The following is a 23,071-nucleotide window of genomic DNA, read 5'->3' on the forward strand; positions in this document are numbered from 1 at the left end:
CAAAGTCAAACATCATAAACTAATAAAAATAAGTTTTGAGGTTTTCTTCCTCTTACATGTTTTAGGATTTTGTTTGATGTAATGCAACAACATGGACAACATACTTTATACTGACAGTAAATAATATTCTGCTTTATATCAGAATATTAATTTTAACTTTACTTTATGGACAATATTAATTTGTGAGAAGTATCACAGCATACTGATGCATTCATGATATTTACTAAAGTATTTAAAACAGCATGTTGGAAAGTTAAAGTTTTTAATAGTATTCTTCGGGTATTTTAGATGTTAAGTATGATCAGAGCTGCAGACATGAGACTTGGTCACAAGCTTTAGGCATAAAAATGGACTTGAATGCTGAGAGACATGATGTGTCTTAAGAGAAAAGTTCCTCATAATTTTGAGGAAAATATTTATTTGCTTTCTAGCAGAGTTACATTGATTGAACTGCCAGCAGCAAGCTCAACTAAACTTAGCACACAGCTAGCAAAAAGAGGGAAACTAGCTAGCTTAGCTCTGTCCAAAGGTAACAACCACTACTTACTAGCACCTCTGAAGCTCACTAATTAACACCTGATATCTTTGTTTAATCTGTACAAGAACCAGAGAGTGAAAAATACAAATCAATGTTTTACGGTGGTAATGTGCCGGACCAGTTTCCCAGCAACCAGCAGAGAGACTACAGGAGGTTAGTGGTCCAGAGTCTCACATTTAGACCTGCTAAAACGCCAGAACAGTAACTACCTGATTTCAGTTTTTAAACCGGTGCTTTAAAAGGACTTAAACAATATTAACAAAACATTGAAAGGATGTCAAGATACTGAGTCATTTGAATGGTCAGAATTCCTTAAAACATACAACTGACATGTAATTTTGACTTATTTTGGACTTAATTATGTTTTTGTGGAGTTTTTCCAAACCACAAAATGTTCAAACGTGTAATTTTAAGTGAGAGTTCAGACTTGCGACGTCAGATTTGACACGTTCTAAAAGACTTAAACACAGGAAATGAAGTGACAATCAGCAACTTAAAAAAAAAATCACCTTTTCACTGTTCTTGTATTTGTCCCAGCTCTTCAGCATCTTCAGCCATTTGGTGGTCCTCTCCACCTCCGTGTGTTTTTGCTGTGTGGAAATGAGAAGTGAAACGTTAATAACTTCCTCTCTGTCGGTTTCTCTCTGCGGTTGCATTCGTGGCCGACCGGGAATCGCTGTGAGAACGGCTCGAAAGTTAAAAAAAAAAAAAAAAAAAAAAAAAAGTAACAACTTGCAAGTGATCGTATGTTTGAAGCTGTTTGAAGCAGACGAGACGCTCTAATTAAAGCTCTGTGCACATTTTGGTTACTCGCACTTAGTGAGTGAGCTCATGTTTTACAGAGAACTAAACCGTGTTTGCACGACTGAATCTGCAGAGACGTGTCCTGTTTTATTAACTGCATTTCATAATCATCACATTCATATTAATATCACAAAAAATAATTTGAAATGAATAAAAATGATAGCTATCTCATACCCTTTAACACAGGCTTTATATAATTACATACAGTTATGATAAATAATTTAAGTTTAAGTTGGTTTTCAAGTGTAAAATCTCTTATTTCCCATGAGACATGAATGCAACATTCGATATGTCAACACGTCTACATGAAAAGTAACATCATAGCTTGTAAAAAAGAAATATACACAAACAAATAAACTGACAATGTTGGATTTAGAAACTAGTCTTTGAGGTGTTGGAACATGCGGATAAAGAACCGAATCCTATGAGAAGGTTTCTATTTTCAGTTAAAAGCTAAAAGAAAGATCCAAAGTGTTCCAGAAACAGTTGACAGGGACGACCTGAAGAGCAGCCCAAACTATTTTTAGTTAAAATGGGATTAAAAGGATCTTTGGCATAAAAGCTGATGCTGAAACATCTTGAATCTAATGGTTTGTCATCCTTGAATAATAATAAGATTTTGGTGATGAGAAACAGTTTTATTTATAGAGACAGTAATGGTTATTAGTTTTAAACGGCTCTTTTTTCTAACAGCCTTTCTTCCAACCAACATAAAGTCCAGAGAGAATATTTTAAAATGTACTTTCTTATAAGTAACATTACCTTTTGGCACCAGATATTATGCTAACACGCTGATGTTTAGCAGGTATAATGTTTACTATGTCCACCATCTTAGTTTAGCATGTTAGCATGCTAACATTTGGAGGCATTCAGTCATAAAACAAAGTATTGGACAAACTAAAAAATGTTTTTGTTTTTGAGACATTTCACCAAAGTCAGTAGGATCCTTCCTCTGGGGAACATGAATGTCAGTTGAGATATTTGAGTCTGAACCAAAGTGGAGAATCAACCGTCAGACATTAGTAGCGTTGGTGGAGCTACGCAGCTAGCATAGCTACAAATGTCTTCTTTCAGGACTTTGGGAGCTCTGAAGGAACATTTCCAGGAACTATTTACTGAATCTCAGGAGTTTTATTAATGTTTGGACCTGAGAAAACAAATTTAGTTCCTGTTTGAGGAGTAGTAATACTTTCTAAGAGACCAGGAACTATTTGCATCATCAATTCTTTGGAGCTTCTAGTTTTCATCTTTCCTCCACGTTTCCTTTCCAACATCCGTTCAAACATCAGAGTCAACAGTAAATTAAAACAAATCACATAATAACTCTGCAACATCTTTTATTAATCTGTTACTCCACCAATTGATCAAATATTAAAAGGTTCTTTAGATGGAGGGGAAATGCAAACAAGTATGTTTGCATAAGGGGGTTTCTACTTCCTGATTTAGTTACTAAGTGTAAACCTGCAATAATTAATCGGCAACCGTGTTAATAATCGATTCATCATTTTAGTCAGTTTTTAAGCAAAAAAGCCAAATATTTGCTGTTTTCAACTTCTCAAATGGGTCGATGTAATGTTTTTTTTGTATGTTTGGTACTACTGATCAGACAAAACATCACATTTAAAGACATCGCCTCAAAGACAACACACATAGACAAAACGATTAATCGGCAGTAATCGTTAGTTACAGCCCTCACTGAGTGTAGTTAATGTGACTGTGTGGTTGAAATGAGCTATAAGCTGTAGAGGAAAAGTGTGTTGAGGTGGATGTTTGTCACTCACCTTCTCCTCCACTGAGTCGTAGGATGGAAGTTCACTCTCACTGAAGGAATAAAAGGAAGAATGAGGAGATAAATAACACTTATAACACACTCTTATACATCCAGTATATTCTCAGTCATGTCCTTGCTGTCATATATGCAGCGGAGGATTCATAGTTTAGTCGACTCTGCCTGCATGTACTGTGTAACACGCTGAAAACATCATTCCACATGTATTCTGACGGCTGTTATTTTCATATTTTAATATTCTAACCCACTGTTCAAAGTCGACTTCTTTCCAGAAAACGTTGATTAATGAAACAACTGAGTGATATCCGGGTCAGAGCTTGTCTAAGTCTCTCTCTCTCTCTCTGTCTGTCTTATCAGAACGAGGGAAACATCAAACATGTCAGCAGTCACACAAACAGGAAATAACAGATTAGACATTCCTCAATTTTGGCTCTGCTTATCAGTGTTTCAGAGTCCCTGCTGGAAGTTACTCCTCCGAGGAGCTCCTTTGAGACAAACTCTATGAATATTCTGGTTTCATCTCCCCCTGAACGCTTCCAACAACACTTTTTTTTTTTTTTTCCAGCATTTAAATGTGACGTCAGTAAATATCTCAGATGTTCCTCTCAGGGCCATGAAACAGGAAGTTCAAGTCCAGCTTGTTTCATATTTCGCTCTAAAATTTTGATTTATGGCTTCCTGATGCTAGAAATTCCCTCCACTGACATTAACTGACACATAAAATATTAATTTAATAGTGACAGACTCATTTAATGGGGATGGGACACTCAGTTCTATTGCAGACTTTCACATTAAACAAGATTTTCTTCATCTTTAAAATGGTTTTTAGTGCTTTTAGTCTCTTTTCTCCATCTAGTCTTGGGATGCTTTTACACCGGACTCCGTATCCTGATTTCTTTAGTCAGTTTGGGAGGCCGCGTCATTACTGTGGGCTCGTTTTCACACACAACAAACATGGATCAACTAGTCGGTGAGAATAGTAGAAAAAAACGTTCTCTGATTATTTTAATGTTGTATTTTTGGTCCTGATGCCACAATAGAAATGTAATGATGGAGTCCAGTCATACCTGGGTGTGGCGAATATCTGTTTCTGCAAGTTTTCATGCCGCAACAGTGAGTCACCTGCAGCAATAAGTCCTGCTCAGGAGAGGTTTTTATCAATAATTGCACAATTATCCATTAATTATAATTAAGTCTATAAGCAGGACACATCATATAAAAATCTTCTCTTATATTATGTATATAGATCAAGAAATGAAGTATTATATGTGATGACCAACAGCTTTAATGTTTCATGTTGTCCAGCCTTATTCAACTACCATTGTTTGAAGTGGTTGCATCAGTTTTATGGTGGACCCAAGACCAGTTCTCTGGTCCAAAAGAACCCGACTCTCAGGATTTTGAGTCCAGAGAAAACTAATATTAAAATAAATTTTTAAAAAAATCAGAAACTCATGATGGACAGTTTTTTTAATCCAAACATTCTTCTGCCTTGTCAAAACCTGGCGCTTACATTACCCACAATGCAACTCGAGTCGATTCCCTGTACAGTACACAATACTAGTAGCAGGTAATGTGTTCATCACCTGAGGCAGATTTTACACACAGCTCCCTCTAGAGACACAAACAGTTTTCTCCACACACGCGGTCGGTCTCGCCGACACCTGGACTCACGCTTTGATGTGCAAAATCAGCGGAGTTCCCTTTTAAGTGTCCGTCTGTTCTTGTTCTGATGTGTCAGTCCGCACGGCTTCTGAAGCCGCCACAGACCGAAGCGGTCGAGCCTCCAGGTGAGAATCAAACCTCAAAAGATTCAAGTGAGAGTGTGTCCAAGTCCAAGAGTTAGCCTCAAATATCTTTATAATCTTTACAAATATTTGTTTGCTTGTTCTTTGATCAGATAGTTCACTTTTATTCCGTTTTCTTCTACTTTGGCTTATTTTGTTTAATGAAAAAATGGGTTTTGGAGGGAAAAGATATCTCTATTTTTCAAACTAAAGTATCAAAAGAGGTTCTTCTTTGGTGTCTGTGCTGAAAGTTTAACATCTACAAACTACATCCAGCTCTAGTCGTCTTTTCTCATTTCTGCTGCCCGGCCTGAAGCATCGTCCCTGGGCCTCGTACTCCTCCTCTGCCCAGTCCAGCGACCTTCACCTCAGGATACGTCCGTCCCTCCTGTCTGAAGCTATCATGTAAGCCAGAGGTTTCTTCCTTCCAACATCTCTCCCAACCATCTCACAGTGTGTGTGTGCCCGCCTGCGGTCTGGATCGTAGCGCTCCTATCCCAACACTGATGCCCTGTGATTGTGGCTAACCAGGCTGTTTCCTGCCCGCATGTGCCAGCCTATATATACATATATAAATAACACTGCTGCACAGTGCTGTTTAAGAGCCTCACAGCCTCCCGACCGAAGCCACAGACACGCTCTTCTCTCAGCAACGCTCGTCTTTACAGCCTCTCATTTTCCCCCTTTTTTTCCCTTCAGAGTGGTTCTGCTGTTCAAACTGGACTTTCAAGGTTATTAATTTAGTTATTGGAGATAATAACAGACTGTGATGTTTATTTTCTCTGTGTGTGTGTGCGTGTGTGTGGCCTTACTGGACGAAGCCGAAGCGGTCGATGACTTTGTACAGGTGGAAGTTGGTGTCCTCCCACGGCTCCACGGTGGCCTCTTTCCCCTGGAACCAGGAGGAGAGAAGGAAACATCATGAGTCACAATCAAAATAAATGAAATATATGTGCATACTGGAGCACTTTCTATTGATCAAGCTAAACATTTAATAGTTCCAGCCTCCTTACTAGAGGACTTTACGTGACTTCCAGTACCTGCTTTCAAGTATTATTCACCTTTTAAATGAAATTAACTACAAAACTTCATTATCAGATGTTTTTTCTGACTGTTTTTATGAATTATTTGTTGATTGTGGTTGTCTGGCCTTAGTAGTGTTGCTTCTGTTTGCTGGTTGTCTGATTATAAATGTTTCTTCTTCTTAAAAAAAGAGATTTCAACAAAAAAGTTTAAATGAAATGAAACAGATTAAACCCAGGACCCGACTAGATTACATGACGCCTGACTGGATCCGTGTAGAGTCCTGTTCTGTTGCCGCAGGTCTCAGGTGAATCAGCTTTGATCACACGGTGCGTCATAATCTTCACATGAGAAAAAAAATGTCTTTTGAGGCTCGAGGGAGCTTCATAATGTCTGATGATGTCATACCGTAGGCGAGGCAAGGCAGGTTTATTTGTAAAGCTTCATTTCATACACAAAAGCAATTTGAAGAAGCTTTAAGAAGAAAAAGACCAAAATGAAAAGAATAGAAACATAAAGATATAAATACAGGACATGTTATAGACTAGTTATACAGATTATACAAAGGAAATACAAGTAGTACTGTGGTGATGTCATCAGGGTCAACATCTTGAGATGAGGGCATTTCACCAGCGAGAGAGGCTCTCAATGAAAGATGCTCTGGATTTGCATGATGGGAAATGTAGGATCCAGTGTTTCTGGAGTTTGACCCTCTATTAGAGACTAGAAGTGAGAATATTTCAGCCTCTGCTGCTTCAGTTTTCACCGTTCTGTTTTTAATCAGGCTCTCACAAGTCCCAAAGACTTTATAGAGGTTCAATAAATCGCTGCAGTGCCGACACTGTTTACATCCCGCTACGTGTGCCGCTTGACTTTTTTTTTTTTTTTTTAGCTTTTACTTCTTTGTTTACCTGCTTCCATGTTTTGTCAGTCTTCTCTTAAATAGTGCCTGTTTTATTGGTGTTTTTAACGGGTAATTTAACATCCAGCCAAAGGACGACAGATGAAAATGACGACACATCTGCAGGAATGAGGATTAATGTCAATACAACAGTCCTCAAAAGGTATAAAACTGAAGAAAACAATACCAAAAATCTTAATTTTATATTAATTTGATGATGAGAATATATACATAAAGCACTCAACAACACACGATAACAATGTTTAAGCAAGAAAAGTATAATAATAGTGTGAATGGGGGATAAAAGTGTGTAAAAATGCAATAAAATTAGATTTAACTTTATTACTTTTATAGGCTGGAATGAGTTTTGCTCATCAGACGTAAACAATTTTAAGACGTCACCTTGGACTTTGGGGAACTGGGTCATTTTTCACAATTTTCTGATATTTCACAGATTAAATGATTTATCTGAAAAATAACTGAGATGAATCGACAATGAAGGTGATCTTCCTTTGCAGCCCTGCAGTTTGTCTGATGGCTGCTGGTTGTGTACTGGAATAAACTCAACAGTGGCTCCTGATTGAGCTCCAAATTACATGCCGCCCACGTTCTTCGGGGGCAGGGAATCATGTTTTGATTGGCTGCTAGATTACGAGGGGAGCCACGACTCTGGCGCCCTTGAGAAAGTGCATCGGCGTGAGTGAGTGTGTGTTTATGAGACACTGAGGAACATTGTGTGTGTGTGTGTGTGTGAGAGAGAGAGAGCAGCTATTAACAGGTGTGAAATGAACATCCAGACTCCCACCTGCGTCACCGTCTGACTACAGGCCTCCAAAAAACTGGTTCTAGTTAATTCACCATCATGGGCCGATGGAAAACCCACAAGTAGAGTGTGTGAGGAAGGATTATACAGAACACGGAGAGAATATCAAAGAAGGAGTGGACGAATAGAGGACAAAAAGTTGAGAGAGAGTCAAACCATACCGTAGAAAAGTATGTAAATGCTTTGTTTTGAGTTGCCAACTTTATCGCCCCCTTGAGGACTGAAGTGTTTTACCTTCATGGCGACTTAAAGGTTCTATACGTACGACTCAGTTATTCCTTCTCATTAGCGACACTGGTGGCCGTTAAGTGAACTGCAGTCAACGTCTTTCGGCTCGTGCATGTGCTCAACTATTGATGCTTACACTTCGTATAATTACATAAAAGATCTCTGACGTTGTTACGTTGTGAGTCGCAAACTTTTTCCTAAACACCGGTAGGCTCAGTGAGCTGTGGTCAGCGAGCAACGAGCTGCAGTTTTGTCATGAAATGTGTGCTTATAGCGACCGTTGGACTACCAACAGGAAAAACAAACGGGGGTACGCTATGTTCTGCTATCACTCTGGAGCTTGTTTTCTGCTCCTTTGTTGAGGAAATAATGTAGTTTTAGCTGTGTGTGTTCGGGAGTGGGCGACTTGTCATTGTGGGGGTGTTTTGTTGTGAAATGTGGTGTAGTTGACGGAGGCGGCTAGCTGTCTTATTAGTTGGAGAGCTAATATCTGCAGGGTGTTTCCATGGATGTATAATAAGAGATGGATAGGGCGTCGCCACTCAGCCTTGCAGCCAATTTTTCCCAGTGGCCCCTCACGGTATTGCAACAAAAAATCCCCCTGTGGCCCAAAAAAGGATTTTCCCCATAGAGCACCATTGTAAAAGAGACGCCTGTAAAACCGTTGACAGGACGCCTCGAACTGCAAACAACATCAATTATGACTCTTTCTATTATGAACTTTTGATTCATGGAGGTTTTATATTTGTAAAACTTTCTTCAAGCCGAGAAAAACGATTTAAACATCCATGATGTCATCATAATTTAAAGTCTATGGGCCGAGCGGGAGCTTGCGGGCGGGGCCAGCGGGGGAAACACTACTGCACATATTCAGTGGGCCGCACAACACGGAAGCAAACCTGGAAGCTAGAAACTTTTTTTCGTGTATGCGCCAGGCATGCAATTCCTTTAGGACTGAATGGGCGCCGTTTTTAGTCCGGTATCCAGCTCTTATCATACATCCATGGGTGTTTCTAGTCGGATAGCACCAACTTTTGTTGTGTCGATGTGTGGTTATGCCGTTAAGAGAAACTATGATTAAATACATTCATTAATGACGTCTTTTCTCTAAAGAAGGTAAGAGGCTGAGGAGATGAAACCGACTTCTGGAAACAAACGCTTTCACAAAATCATCTGTATAATATTGTTTTTGAAATTAAACTTTTGTGTATGTATGTTTTTTCTGTGTGTTCAATGTCTGGATGTATGACTTAAACCCAGACATCAGACCAGACACCCTCTCCATATTTTTGAAAAAGCAGCATCCCTGATCTTACAACTTGTCAAGTTGCAGCTAATTTTCATCCCCGTTCCTTTAAAAGTGTTAAATCGGGTGGATTCGAACCCTCGACTAAAATGCCCATTCTTCAACTAATTTGTTAAGTGTTTTTCTTTGAGTAAGACAAAGACATTTGGTCTTTCCAGAGTTTTAGTCAACTGAAAACAGATGGGATGAAATTGACTCAATATGACTAAAACTCTTGATTTCGGGTCAAAACTAGAAACAGCTGATAAATTAACACAACCACAAACAAAAGTCTATTTACATCAGTTGTACTGGGGTGGAGGCAGAAAACGTTCTGCATGGCTAAACGCTACTAGAGGATAGAGAGAGAATATGGTTGTTGGTTTTTTTTTGTGATTTAGGTGAACAGACCATTTCAAGCATGATCGACCATGCCAGGCATTTGCTGTCTTGGCTTGAGTGTTGTCATTTTTTTGAAGTTGTTTTGAAGCTTTGTCTGCTTGATACAACTACTTAAAAGTCCCCCGTCTACTCAAATAAATTATGTATGTATGTTTTTCCTTCTTGAATCTACAGTTGAATGTTTGAGTTTCACTCTGCAGAACGATGTACGTGCACAGTTTGAAGGCTGTTTTCTAGTTTTGAAGCCAGTCGTGATCCAAAATTCAACTTATACAAGTGTGATATAGAAACTTGAAAGTAGACTTAAACTTCTGAAATGAACAATATTTGCATATTTATTGATTCTGTAATGTTTAATGAGGGAGAAGGAGTAGACTCATATTTTTATGCCTTAATACATGTCTGGGGGGGGGGGGGGGGATCTTTAAGTTGCAGCCATTTATTCTTTATTGTGAACAATTACAAAGCAATTACAGTAAAAGTGGATCAGTAGTGTTTATTGATTCCTTTAATTCCAAATTATATGATGACTATTATTTATACTTCTCAGTAAAATGCAAAAATAATGGAGAAAATTTTGAATTATATATGAAAATTGATTACTTCTTTATTCTTATTTCTGAAAGCATGGAGGAGCTTCTGATGAATTGTATGGAGATTAAACCTGTTTAATTTAGCTTAATTTTAAATACTGTATATCTAATATATATATATATATATATATATATATATATATATATATATATATATATATATATATATATATATATAAATAACTAAGCTCCCATTACCCATTACCCTTTTTGCATATCAATGGGTAACTTGGATCAAGGGGGTTGGATATGAATTCCACAAGTTTAGCCAGATTTCAGTTTTTTCATGTGCTGGAAAATCTAAAAAGAAAACATTTTTTGGTCTGACTGAAGTCTGAAGTCGAGTTGTTTTTTAATACCACAAAAGCAGAAGAGCTACTTGACATTCTAGCCGCTCTCCAATACGAACGACCCAGAATGTCTTAAAAATATTCTTCATAAAGCAACAGATGGAGACAGAAAGCCTGTCGGTGGTTTCACAGGTCAGTCTGACAACCAGATGTTGAGGTGAATAATTTCTAAATCCATCTTCTTCCCTCTGTCTTCACCCACCTCCTCCTCCTCCTCTCACTCACACAGTTAAATAAATAACTCCAACACACACACGTCTCGGCTGAATCAAAAGACCCTGAGTGTTTTATCCACACCTCATCATCGCAGCTGACACATTTATCATTTCTCACTCTGCTTAAAAATCAATTTCAGGTTAATATTAAAGCACAACCCGACTCGCTCCGTCATGCCTTCTATGATTGTGTGTCGCCAGAATTGTGATTGACTGCACACTTCATCGACGTGTTTCTTTCCTTTCAAAGCCACCGATCAGCATTTCTACACAGGTGCTGATTCCTATCAATAAATAAACTCTCACTGATGTCAAACTCAGAGCAGAAAATCTGACAATTTCCAAACTGCTTCAACATTTTTTTGGAGAAGCGTCACTGCAAACTTTTTTCCATCATGAAATACATCAAAATCTAGAACATCTAGGTTTAATCATAAAATATTAAGAACCGTAAGTCATTTTAAATTTATGATACCAGTGAGTCAAAGAGTGCATGTTTGCAAATGCATTTAGGTTTTGACAGTTATATAAAGCCAATACTGGATATCACTTTTTAAAATTTTTATATATTTATACTATTTATACACTGTCTGCCACTTCTAATATGACAAACATGACTTAGAGTAGAATTCATTCATTCAAACATTAATAATATCTTTACTTATATTGAAGAAAATGTTTTCTAGCATAAAACAGCAACACAAACTACTAAAATTATTAAAGATTACAAAGAGTTAAAGGTTTGAAAAAAGTCTAAAATTAAATACATTTTAATGCTACTATGCTAATGTTTGGCAGGCAGTGTTTACGATGTTAAACACCTTAGTTTGTTAGTATGCTAACATTTGATAATTAGCACTAAACACAAAGTACAGCTGCAGCTGCTGGGAAAGTTATTAGTTTAGCAGATATTTGGTCATAACCTTAAAGTGGCTATAATTAATATTTTTTTATAATAGCTGTCAGTGTGTAATATGTTGGTTGTAGCTCGTAGTGATGAACCTACAGAGAATTATTAGTGACTCTGCAGCTCCTGTTGGCTTTACGGAGCTTTATAGCAAGTTTCAGTTCATTGTTTATCTGTCCGGCTGCAACTTTACTGTTTTGGTTCACTCTCATAGGGTCGTTTTCAGAGAAAAAGCTCTAAAAAGCCACTGTACACTACCTGCTCAGCACCAAACAGACACAGTTAGCTGTAGACTAGCTGGTGAACATAGTGGAGCATTTAGCAGCTAAAGAGCCAGATATTTCCCTCAGGAGTTGGTAGAGAGCAAAAACAGAGCTAAAAGAGAGTGAATATTGGACTTACATTCACCAGGTGGACAGAAACACGACTCTAAATGAATGATAATGTTGCTCCGTAACAGCTGGATGTGGAAATAAACGACTGTTTGCTAACAAGTTCAACATATCAACTTGTTGTGTTCACTACTTGTTTCTGCTGCCCTTAGGTGGCCAAGAAAATGAGTTAATGTGGGTTAAAGTATTAGACTAATTTAAATTATGACCAGACATGAATATCTAAACCAAATTACATGTTAATCCATCCAATAGTTGTTGTGATATTTCAGTCTGAACCAAAGTGACATCCCTAGGAGCCATGTCGCTAGCATGGCTAAAAAAAACCCAAACAGAACAAGACATTATAGCAAAGAATTACTAAACTTTAAATTAGGCGTCAATGTGAAGACCTGAACATGAATAGATTTGAATGTGACATTTTGGTCTGATCCCAACAACGCCTAAAGATGTTGTAAATTCAATATTGGCTCTAAATATCTGCTATCAGTGGCCTCGATCCAAAAATATCAGCGTCAATGCCAGCTGTAAAAAAAAACCCAAAAAACAACAGACAGCAGTCAAGCCTGAGTGGATATGTCCTTTGGAAACTAAACTCTTCATTGCTGCCCACTCTACAAAGACAAGAAATCATTTTTAATATCCACAAATGAACGCTGGCTGGTGTGAAACGACGAGCGGCGTGTGTGTGTGTGTGTGTGTGTGGTCGCAGGAGTGTGGCGGCGTGATAACCGACTCCATTAAACTCCTCCCATCCTAGACGGTGACAATGACACTGATTTAGCTCCGATTGTGCCTCATTTCGCCTCGCCAAAACACTCAAGACACTAACACACACACAAAAAAAATACACACACGCCTCCATCATCTCCTCTCTCCATGGTCTCTTCACTCTTAATGAGGCAGCTTGATTATGCAGCCTGCTGGACTAAATTAAAAAGACTAATTTACAAACCGAGCGTGGTGGGCTGGTCTGACTGATACCGCCAGGCTGTGAAATAGAGGTGTCACTCAAGAAACGTACAGCACATCAACACACACACACACACACACACACACACACACACAGAGCAGGGAAACTATGAAGAGTTATTGTCTAGATTCGCTACACAGAAGTTAATTTATAGATACTAGAAGACAGAAACTTGCAGAGTTTCAGGGCTGATGGCTGAAAGTTACATTTTAACGACATTCCTTTTATCCTGATTAATACATCAGATACATCTCAATAAAAAAACAAGACATTAAAGTGGATATGAAGCCCTACTAATGGATTTCCACTCTAATCAACAATTATATAGCAAACACGACAAATATATAAACATATAAAAAGAGAAACCGCGTTATATCTTTCGTGGCAAGGGGCGCCGCCATATTGCAGTACTGTGACATCACAGGGTTGGGTCAGTTCAACAGATACAACAGTAGAGACAGTGAGAGGTAGAAACTGGGGAGCTACATGACAGAAAAAGACAAAAAAGAGGCCACTAGTGTGTTACTCCTGCTACTCAAAGCTCAAAATAGTCCATTTTCATAAAACTGCCACTGAAACGGAGAACAGTAGCTTACTGCTGCGCTGGCCAGCGGCGCTAAAGACTTCAGGGTTTGCAGTGAACATTTTTTGGAGGAGGATTACATAGCAGAGACCTTTGAGTCGGGCGAGCTAATGGTTCGCCGGACAAGCAGACTAAAGCCTGAAGTTGCTCCATCTGTTTTCAATTTCACCGCCTATAATGTGTGATCAGTACAGAGTCATTGAACACATCTTTTACTCCAAACAGCAGCACTCATGAACACCTGTTTATGAATCAAAGTAAAGACCAGAATAGAAACTAGACATTAATAAAAAAAGATAAGAGCCCAGTGAACATTTACACCTCTGATAGGCTAATAACAGCCTGCTCATATATCAGTTTTTTCTGGAAAACAATACTGCATGAAGAATAAAACCCATTAAAGGTGCACTCCACCAATTAAGTGTTATTATTTACTTATTAATTAAGTGTTTCCATAAAGTTGGGGGACTTTCAAGACAAATTTTTAAAAAAGAACGGTCAGAATTGATGCAGCAGAGGTTGAGATATCCTGTGATTTTTAGTTCCTAGTTGGGGATCAAGCTCCTACAATTCCCATAATGCAACCTGTTAGTGTATTGTATTAAACCATCCATGACTGGTAAATGCTCACATCTTTCAAACTGCACTGTTACAGTGTATAAAACTGGCTTTTTATTAAAAATCTATACTGATAAACCAGAGAAGACATTATTAAACAGAGTGTCCCTTTAAAAAAAGAATCAAATATGAATAAATCTGCAGGTTATAAACCAATAATGAGCTGCCAGTATACACAAATATCAATATCCTGTAACTGTGATGAGCCAAGATTGAGTTTTTGCTGGAAAACAATACTGGAAGAAGGAACTTTGCCACAGCTGAGTGTTAAATAAACTACCACCTCTGGATCTGAGCCAATATAATCACCCCCTGCCCATGACATCACATGAACCCCGCCATTTAGTTTAATGAATAACCATTCACGTCTTTTTCCTTCCTGTTCTCTGAAAGCTGCAGTTTGGCCGGAGAGATTTTTGTCTTTTTTAACACAGCTGCTTTACAGTCCGGATCATCAGGGTGGCTCGCTGACTGCAAACCGCTTAATTTACTTGTTAATTTCTGTTGGCTGTCACAGGGTTTTTGCTGAGAATATGGCATCAGTAATGAAGCTTTTACACAGTAATCACAGCCTTGGTAAATTCATTGAACTATTCAAAATACAGAGTAGCAGATCCTGGATGCCGCATGCTGTTATTATTGTGTTTCACGGGCAATAAGGCAGAGATTTATAGCAGGATTTCACCACAGTGTTATTAAGTTTGGTAAAGTCTCAGCAGGACTGAGCGACTGGAATTTGGCTCTTCATGACCGAAAAGAAAAAAAAACAATCGGAAGTAAAAACTGTTTTCAGGATGAAGGAGGGAGTTCATACGGTACCTTGTCATATTTGGCGACTATCTCAGCCCGCTCCTGGTCAAGTTTCACCGCCGCATCCTGCTCGGTATCAGACGCTGGAGAACAAACAGAAGAGAGAGAGAGAGAGAAAGGGAATGAGTCTTAAAAAGTTACTGTACAATATAAATTTTAACAGCTGTGTAGCTGCGCTCAATAAACTGCGACAAGACTCTCAGTGTTTGTAGAAATGATTCTGGGCTTTTACACAAAGTCAAGACAAGTTAAATCAAGTTAAGTCTGATGCCAAAAGTACCAGGATGTCCTACTACATGTTTATATTAGCATGCTAACACCAGCATTTTAACATGCTACATAACATTTTGCATTTACCATTTAGTGCACTAGTTGCTACCTTGTGCACTTACTAGTGACTTTCCAACATTTTATTTGAGTGTTGGGATTTAAAGTAAAATGTATGCACAGTATAGCATCTTTGCATGTTAACTATTTATTACAAAAAACCCCATAATGCAATTCTTAGCCTTTCTTGGATGTGAGAATTGGCATTAACAGACACAGAAAACCTGTCTGTGATGGTAAACATCACTATGGAGCAAGCTAGAATAAGTGGGGGAATCATTTTGGACTAAGCCATGTTAGCATGTTAGCATGCTATGTTAGCATTAATGTCATTTGTTTTAGATGTATTGTGTAATGAATTTTTGTGTTGGAAAAGTGGAATTTTTTAACAGTTGGTGGCACTAGAGGAAACATCAAGGAATCACCAAAATTATTATAATTTATGATCTGAGGACCATCAATGTGTCCATTAGATTTAATGTAAATACGTCCAATAGTGTCAAGACATTTAACACTGGAGCAAAGTGCTGAAACCAGAGCTGCAACTAACAGTTATCTTCATTACTGATTATTTTCTCAATAAATCGATGTCTTTTGGTCAACAAAATGTCAAAAAATGACAAACAAAGACCAAGATACAACCATAAATGTCTTGTTTTGTCCCGACCAACAGTCCACAATCCAAAGATATTCAGTTTACTGTCATAGAAAACTAAAGAAACCAAAAAATATTCATATTTAAGAAGCTGAAACAGGAAAATTTTATAATTTCTTCTTAAAAAATGACTCAAAACAACTGTAACAACCACTGACTTTACCTCAAATGTAAGAAAATGATAACTTGCAGAACCTTTTTAACTAAATATTCACGGTGAGGATACACAGAACGCCGACTGTTGCAGGATTGTCTTCTCCTTTAATAGACCATCTGTAAGTTTTATGAGGTGTTAAATTGTTGTAGCTCCTTGCTAAAATCAACCTTGCTGCACATATTAGATTACTCTGTCATCACAGACATGCTTTGTGTTAATTCATCTCTCCCTCATTGTGCCAAGAGCAGACGTGAACACACACACACACACACACACACATTTCTGAACACATACTCTTCAAACCGGGCACGCAGGAACACTTCACTGCAGCCTGACCTCAGCCTGGGAGAATAATGTGTGTGTGTGTCTTTATGAAGGAGGCTAATGAGAGCAGCTCCTTTAAACTAACAGCTGCTGTGACAGCGAGACGTCACCGAGGCAGAGAAAGGTTTTCTGTGTTTGCCGAGCCTACGCGTCACAACGCGCGAGTGTAGATGTGTTTACGACTGTTGCTAGACTACACACACATACACAAACGCACCGAGAAGACACTTCTCACCTTTCCGTGTAAGTCGCGATTGTAAACGAGCGTTTCCAACAATAGTTTCCAAACTGTCTCTGTGTTTATTATTGGAAGAGATCTGTCACACGCCGCCGCTCACACAGACACACAAATACACACAAATACACACACACACAAATACACACACACACACACACACACACACACACTTCCTGATTCAGCCATCCATGGGAGGCTCCAAAACATCGGATGTGTGTTAACAAAGCTGGCACACACTCCATTAAGTAGGGTCATGTTGTGTTTATGTTGAATAGAGTGTGTGGCACGTAGTAATGGAGGCGTACGATGAATCATACCTGAACACAGGGAGAAACAGTCTGCAGGCAGCTGGCTGAACAAGACTCTTTATGGCGGAAATATAGTGATAAACATCCAAATATGCTACAAAAACAGTAGAATCCTGATGGAAATTTTACTCATATTTGAAAATTGAGGTTTATCGACAGCTGTATGACATCCTGCATCAGCACACATCTGTCATTATTCTTTACTAATAGAATGGGATACAGATAATTCCATTTTATCACAAGTTTGATCTTATTTTTGCAGGTTTGACCACATTTTATATCATTTATGATACCTTTGTACTGACAGAGTTAACTGCTGAGATCTGAGAACATGACGACATCACAAAAAACTCTTTTGGAAAAGAAAACAAAGCAAAATTATTCCACAAACTGTCTCCATCACAGTAAACAGACAGACCTCCTGGTTCATCTTTGACCTGCTGTACAACATACTGACATGGACTAACATCAGGGCAAAATCTGACTTTTTGGTCATTTGATTAATGCAAATTTGTGAGGAGATTAGCAACACTTAAAGTAATGCACTATTACATAATCTTGAGTTTCTGTCTTGTATAGGGGCGCTTTTTTGAAATCTACCATTAAAGGACGAGTCTTTCTTAAAACAACAGTCAGGAGCCTAAATGAACATTTAAGATTGAAACCTGTTTTTCTTGCTGTAATCATTCCTCCTGTTCATACTGACCATCAGAGGATCCCTTCATAATGACCTTACAATGGAAGTGATGGAGGACAAAATCCACAGTCCTCCTTCTGTGCAAAAATGTATTTAAAAGTTTATCTGAAGCTAATATGAAGCTTCAAATCAAGTAGATATCTTTCAACGTTACAGTCTTTTTAGTACCAAAGTCTTTTTGTTACTATACTTCCACTGCAGCTCAACAGGGAAACACAAAGAGGGAATTTGATGCTAAAAAGACTGTAAATGTGTCAGATATCCACTTGATGTGACTAACTCAGACTGATGAAGCCTCATATCATAAGCTTCACAGAGACTTTTAAATGCATTTTTGCACAAAATGTGGATTTTGGTCTCCATCACTTACATTGAAAGCACATTTGAAGGATCTTTTAATATCCAGTATGACTGTTGTTTTAAGACACACTAGAAAAACTGTGAACCCGTCCTTTAACACCTTTATCATTTTAACACTACATATAGGAAAATATGACGCTAGCATTTTAACATTGCTATGTAACATTTGGCTTGTCAGTGTAACTAACTTTTTGCATCTAACATTTAGAGCATTAGTTGCTACGTGGATCCAGATTGGCCACAAAACAGAAAATCTTTTAATTTTAAACATGATGAGTTCAGTTTTAACTGTTCAAAATCGCAAAAAAATCTCCTCCTACTTCATGGAAAAATCCAGAATCTGTCAGACTGCAAATATTTTTAGTTTGAGAAACATTAAATGTCCTCTGATGTTGAACTTTTAAAGATGATACTGGGACTAACTATCAACTATGAATAACTTTATCCTCAAATGTCTTTCTTTGGCCTTCAAAACCCTCCATCAGTCGAGTCCAAGCAGTTATGCAATGTCCATAATTCCTTTCTTTTTTGCCAATTTGCAGGAAGTATTTGACTCCAGTCATTCTCCAACTTCCTCTCCGGGTCTCTGGGGTTTCGACAGGAGGGACGGCTTGACTGGAATTCCAACATACTCCGAAACAAACATTCTCCTTATTGAGCCACTTGGCATTTTTATGACAGGATGGTGTGTGTCAGTGAAAGGCATGTCGCTGTGGGCTGCCCAGAGCACACACAGCGGGAGAAGATGCCTGGGGGGTCGGGGGCGGGATGGAGGGAAGGGGGGGGGGGGGGGGCAGTCCGTACACAACAGGGCAAACTGTCTGGGGCAAATAAACAAATACAGTAAAGCCTTTTTCTGCTGGGAATTCCACCCCAGGAGGCCCTGTGGTTCCCATAGTGAGAGGCAGAGAGGAATCGGGGAGGAAATGGGATTCAGCCTTTTCTTTGCACTGAAGCTTAGCCTTAAATCTGAACCCCTTACAGCCATATTAGTATTCCACAGTGGCCTGACTTAAGCTAAATGCAATTAAACCCCTTTTCATGCTTCAAGGATCACATTGGCAGCCGTGACGGAGATTGTGTGTGTGTGTGTGTGTGTGTATGTTTTTATTTGTGGCCGAGAGCTCTGGTCGCACTTGTCGTGGGTCCCCGAGGGTTTATTAGACAATTGTAGAAGAAGACCCCCCTATTTGACTTAAAGTTTACAGGATGTTTTTGCTTAAGGGCGGCAATAACCTGTAGCTGATGGTAGCTGATGTTAGCTAAAGTTGAACTTTAAAATGCATGTTGTGAAACGGATATTAATGAGTAAGTCTGCTGACTTTAAGCCTCCTGTCTGCTTGTTTCACTACGTTTAAGTTCATTACAGATAAAGATGAAGATTTATTTACAGTAAAGAAAGAGAATATTAGAGAATGAAGGGAAATTCAACCATCTGTGGCAAAGGTTACACAGTCTAGCTTTAAGCCTGTTGATTTTTTTTTAGAGCTGGGTATCAAACTTAATGTGTCTGTGGCTTCTCATAGTGAAAACTGTCATGTACATGAGGCATTAAATGTCAGGTCAGATTTATAATTGTTTTTAATTGGAGGGTAATGATGCAATTATTCTTTAAAATCTACATTTTGACTATGTTAGTTGCTTGTTGTAGTCCAGCGGTTCCCTAAGGATGTGCATCACCACCCTCAGCTTTATTTCCATTTGTTTAATTTCCTTTTTTTTAATAACGTTTCAACACATACAAAACGACGCAATATTAACATGAAGGGAAAGAAAAATCATTTCACCAGTGGCATATGTAATTTTTGCCTTGTTAAGTATTTATCTGCAAATAAGCTGAGAACAGGCCATCATATTTTTAATAAATATTGAGATTAAATCATTTATTATACATCAGTGTTGGTTATTTTGTACATCCATCAAAATAAATCCCTATTACTGACGTCCATGGTGCCGTTTTTAGCTGAAAAAGATGTTTGTGTGGATGTTGGTTTGTGGTTGTCATGAAAAATCACTATGAAGAGGTTCTAAAAAGTTTAATTTCAACAAGAACTAACACTTGATATCTACTTAATATCTGCCATTTTGCACTGATGGGAAAAAATTCCAATTTCTCTACTGCGTGCAAGGTCACGATAAAATACCAGAAGCTATTAAACACTTTGTCTTTATATTAAGACGCTAAGCTCGTTCTAAGAACCTAAATTACAATTATAGGTCACAACATCAAGCGGTTTAACAGGATCTGAGGGCGGATTATTCCTTCAAAAGGACAACCTCTATTCCTTGTCATCCTGCTTATCCTTCATTTCAAGGCCAGAAACTCCCCCCCCCCCCCCCCCCCCCCCCATCCCAATCAAGCTGACCTTTCACCTCCTCCGCTCTCAGCTGCCAGTCAGTCCCCAGCGGTGAGGCCGATGTCAGCTCCGGCTAACTGTCCCCATCCTGCTGCGATTAAAATGTCCCCGTACTGTACGTCACCCGCCCGGCCAGCTGGACGCTGCCCTGTCCCCCCCCCCGCCCCCGCCCCCGCTGCCACTGCTCTGCCCTTCACTCCTACTCTTCATGCTGCATTCAGGTCACGTGGGAATTACTGTCAGCGCTAAAAGAGCCAGAAGTGTTCATGCATGAACGCTCGTCTGAAACCATCACGACACATCGAGGATTCAGGAAGTTTGGTGGAACTTCCCCTTAAAGATAATTGTGATATTCACGTTTTCAGTTGTTAACAACAAAGTGAAAAGTTGTTGTTGCACATTTGAAGCTGTGATAATGAAAAAAATGTTGACAAGTATATAAAAAAAACAACAGAATATCTCTTTTTTTTCCATCTTTTATCCTCTTCTGTCTGACTGGAGGAGTTATTCTACGGTGGTGAGGGAGGATATTACAGCTTCCTTCAGGTGCCGTTACCTGTTATTCTGACAGAACGTCACTAGTATGAGCTCAAAGGCTTTTTTCCCCTCATCGCCAGATACTGAACATTGAGGAAAACTGTTGACAGTTAGTCTAAGTAGCACAAGAAGTGTCAAGAGTTGAGGTGAATTCTGAAGTTAGGATGTTGTCTACGTGATGTTGACGTTTGTTTACTGCTTCACCGACTTCTTGAAGTGCATCATTCAAACAATCCCGACTGAACTGCCAGCACTCACAGCAGGAAGAACTAAAGCCATCTATATATATTGTTATTTTTATATGGTCTTTATGTTTATGTGACGCCAGAGGAGGAGACGCGGTCAGCGATACTATCAGCTCAACTATAAGTGCAGGAGATAATAAACATTGCATGTTATGTAATGGGACCCCAAACAGCCAATGAGAGTGAAGCGAGGTCAAACCTTTCAAGCTATTCTGCTTCATAGACATAAAGTAATCATATCAATTAACCGTTTTTTTGTTTGTCTTCTATGATAGAAAATTGTGAGAAAATGTTAATCGGACAAGCACCTTGAAGCTTCAACCTGAGCTAGTGAGATAGTTGATTTCTTGGAAACAATTTCAAAGCTTCACAGAGAAATGTAAAGTCTTGTAATTTCTTGGTTTTTACTCTTTATTACAACAACATCCCTTGTTTTTTATTCTCAAACGACCCAGTAGTGTCTTACACGCTGCGGGTGCAAGAGGCAATCAAACACTAGCTGAGATACACAAACAGAACAGTGGATGCTGGCAATTATACAAGATATGATCCATTAAATGTCTTATTGAACTTTGCAAGTAAAATGCAACAAAACTGGCAAAAATCTGGAGGAAACGTGCAGCTGAGACATTTCTAATTCAGCTGGCGACCGTTACAGTACACGCCACGTGACAGGAAGCATCTCAGGGGTTTATTTGTGTTTGTTCCTCATTATCATTGCAGTTAAAGGCTACAATTGACAATGAGCAACAAGCATAATCACAACCTTTCTGGTTTCCTCTTCTCTCCCAAAGCTCTCTCTTGGCTGCTGTAATTAGGCCTCTTTGTTCTTTATGTTAAGGAGTCGTCACTTGTTAACGGCTCTTTGCTCCCCTCCGACTGATTTTTTTTGCCTATTTCTGGCTCTCTCAAGGATGCTATCAGCACAGAAAGAGGAATAATAAAAAAAACAGTAATAATAGTGGAGAGTGTGATTGGAGAAGAGCTAATTTCCCGTCTTTTGTTCTCACACACTTACGCTTCACTTGACTCAGCTGTTGTGTTACTTCAGCTGACACCAGGGCCCTTCTGGAGACTCAAACACTGACAGCATCCCAGTGACTCATGTCCCTCTTTGTGTTTACTAAACATGTAGAAAACACATTCAAATGGAACGTCAGAAAACACAAGCAAATACAGAAACGCTTTTTAATGTGCCCTGGAAACTTTTGTTTGATTTCCGTTTCCGTATTTGGTTGTGTTTTCTGTTTTTAGCAGCTGGTTTCTGTATATTTGGTTGCGTTTTCTGTTTTTTAGCAGCGAGTTTCTGTATATTTGATCGTGTTTTCTGTTTTTTAGCAGCTGGTTTCTGTATATTTGGTTGCGTTTTCTGTTTTTTAGCAGCGGATTTTTGTATACTTGGTTTGGTATTCTGTTTTTAGCAGTGGGTTTCAGTATATTTGGTTGTGTTTTCTCACTTTGAAACTTTGTAATTTGGTAGTGCTGTACTGTATGTTTTCCTCTTAGCTGTACAGATATTGCAATACACTGTACATATATATATATTTTACAATATTTTGTATAATCACCTGTATAAAGCCACCACTGAAACCCACCATTGTGTTGTGATAGCATTATACCTTAAGTTACCCTGTGATTCTCACCCTTAATTCAAAACGCTCTCTTACATTTTGGCTTCCGTTTACTAAAGTCAATGTCAACCTGTCAAATTTGAGTTAAACAATCTGGAAGTATTGAATTCTATGTGTATCATTTTAAATAATGAACAGATGATGCTGTTCATTGACGATAAACTGCAACATTTAGCACCTTTGAATAAGACGTGTCTGAGATGTTGACACAACA

The 23,071-nt window shown here is 38.6% G+C and overlaps 1 protein-coding gene across 3 annotated transcripts in view; it reads right to left on the minus strand.

The window, feature by feature from the left end:
* Positions 1-23,071, minus strand: part of usp6nl (USP6 N-terminal like) — a 97,306-nt gene that overhangs the window by 19,239 nt on the left and 54,996 nt on the right. For all 3 annotated transcript variants that reach the window (XM_044343537.1, XM_044343539.1, XM_044343536.1), the window contains 4 exons: positions 15,031-15,104; positions 5,731-5,810; positions 3,124-3,163; positions 1,048-1,128 (listed from right to left, as the gene is read on the minus strand). In XM_044343537.1, coding sequence (XP_044199472.1) covers positions 1,048-1,128; positions 3,124-3,163; positions 5,731-5,810; positions 15,031-15,104 — 275 coding nt within the window. The remainder of the gene's footprint in view (positions 1-1,047; positions 1,129-3,123; positions 3,164-5,730; positions 5,811-15,030; positions 15,105-23,071) is intronic.

Source organism: Thunnus albacares, chromosome 23, assembly GCF_914725855.1.
Source record: "Thunnus albacares chromosome 23, fThuAlb1.1, whole genome shotgun sequence".
NCBI classification, from domain to species: domain Eukaryota; kingdom Metazoa; phylum Chordata; class Actinopteri; order Scombriformes; family Scombridae; genus Thunnus; species Thunnus albacares.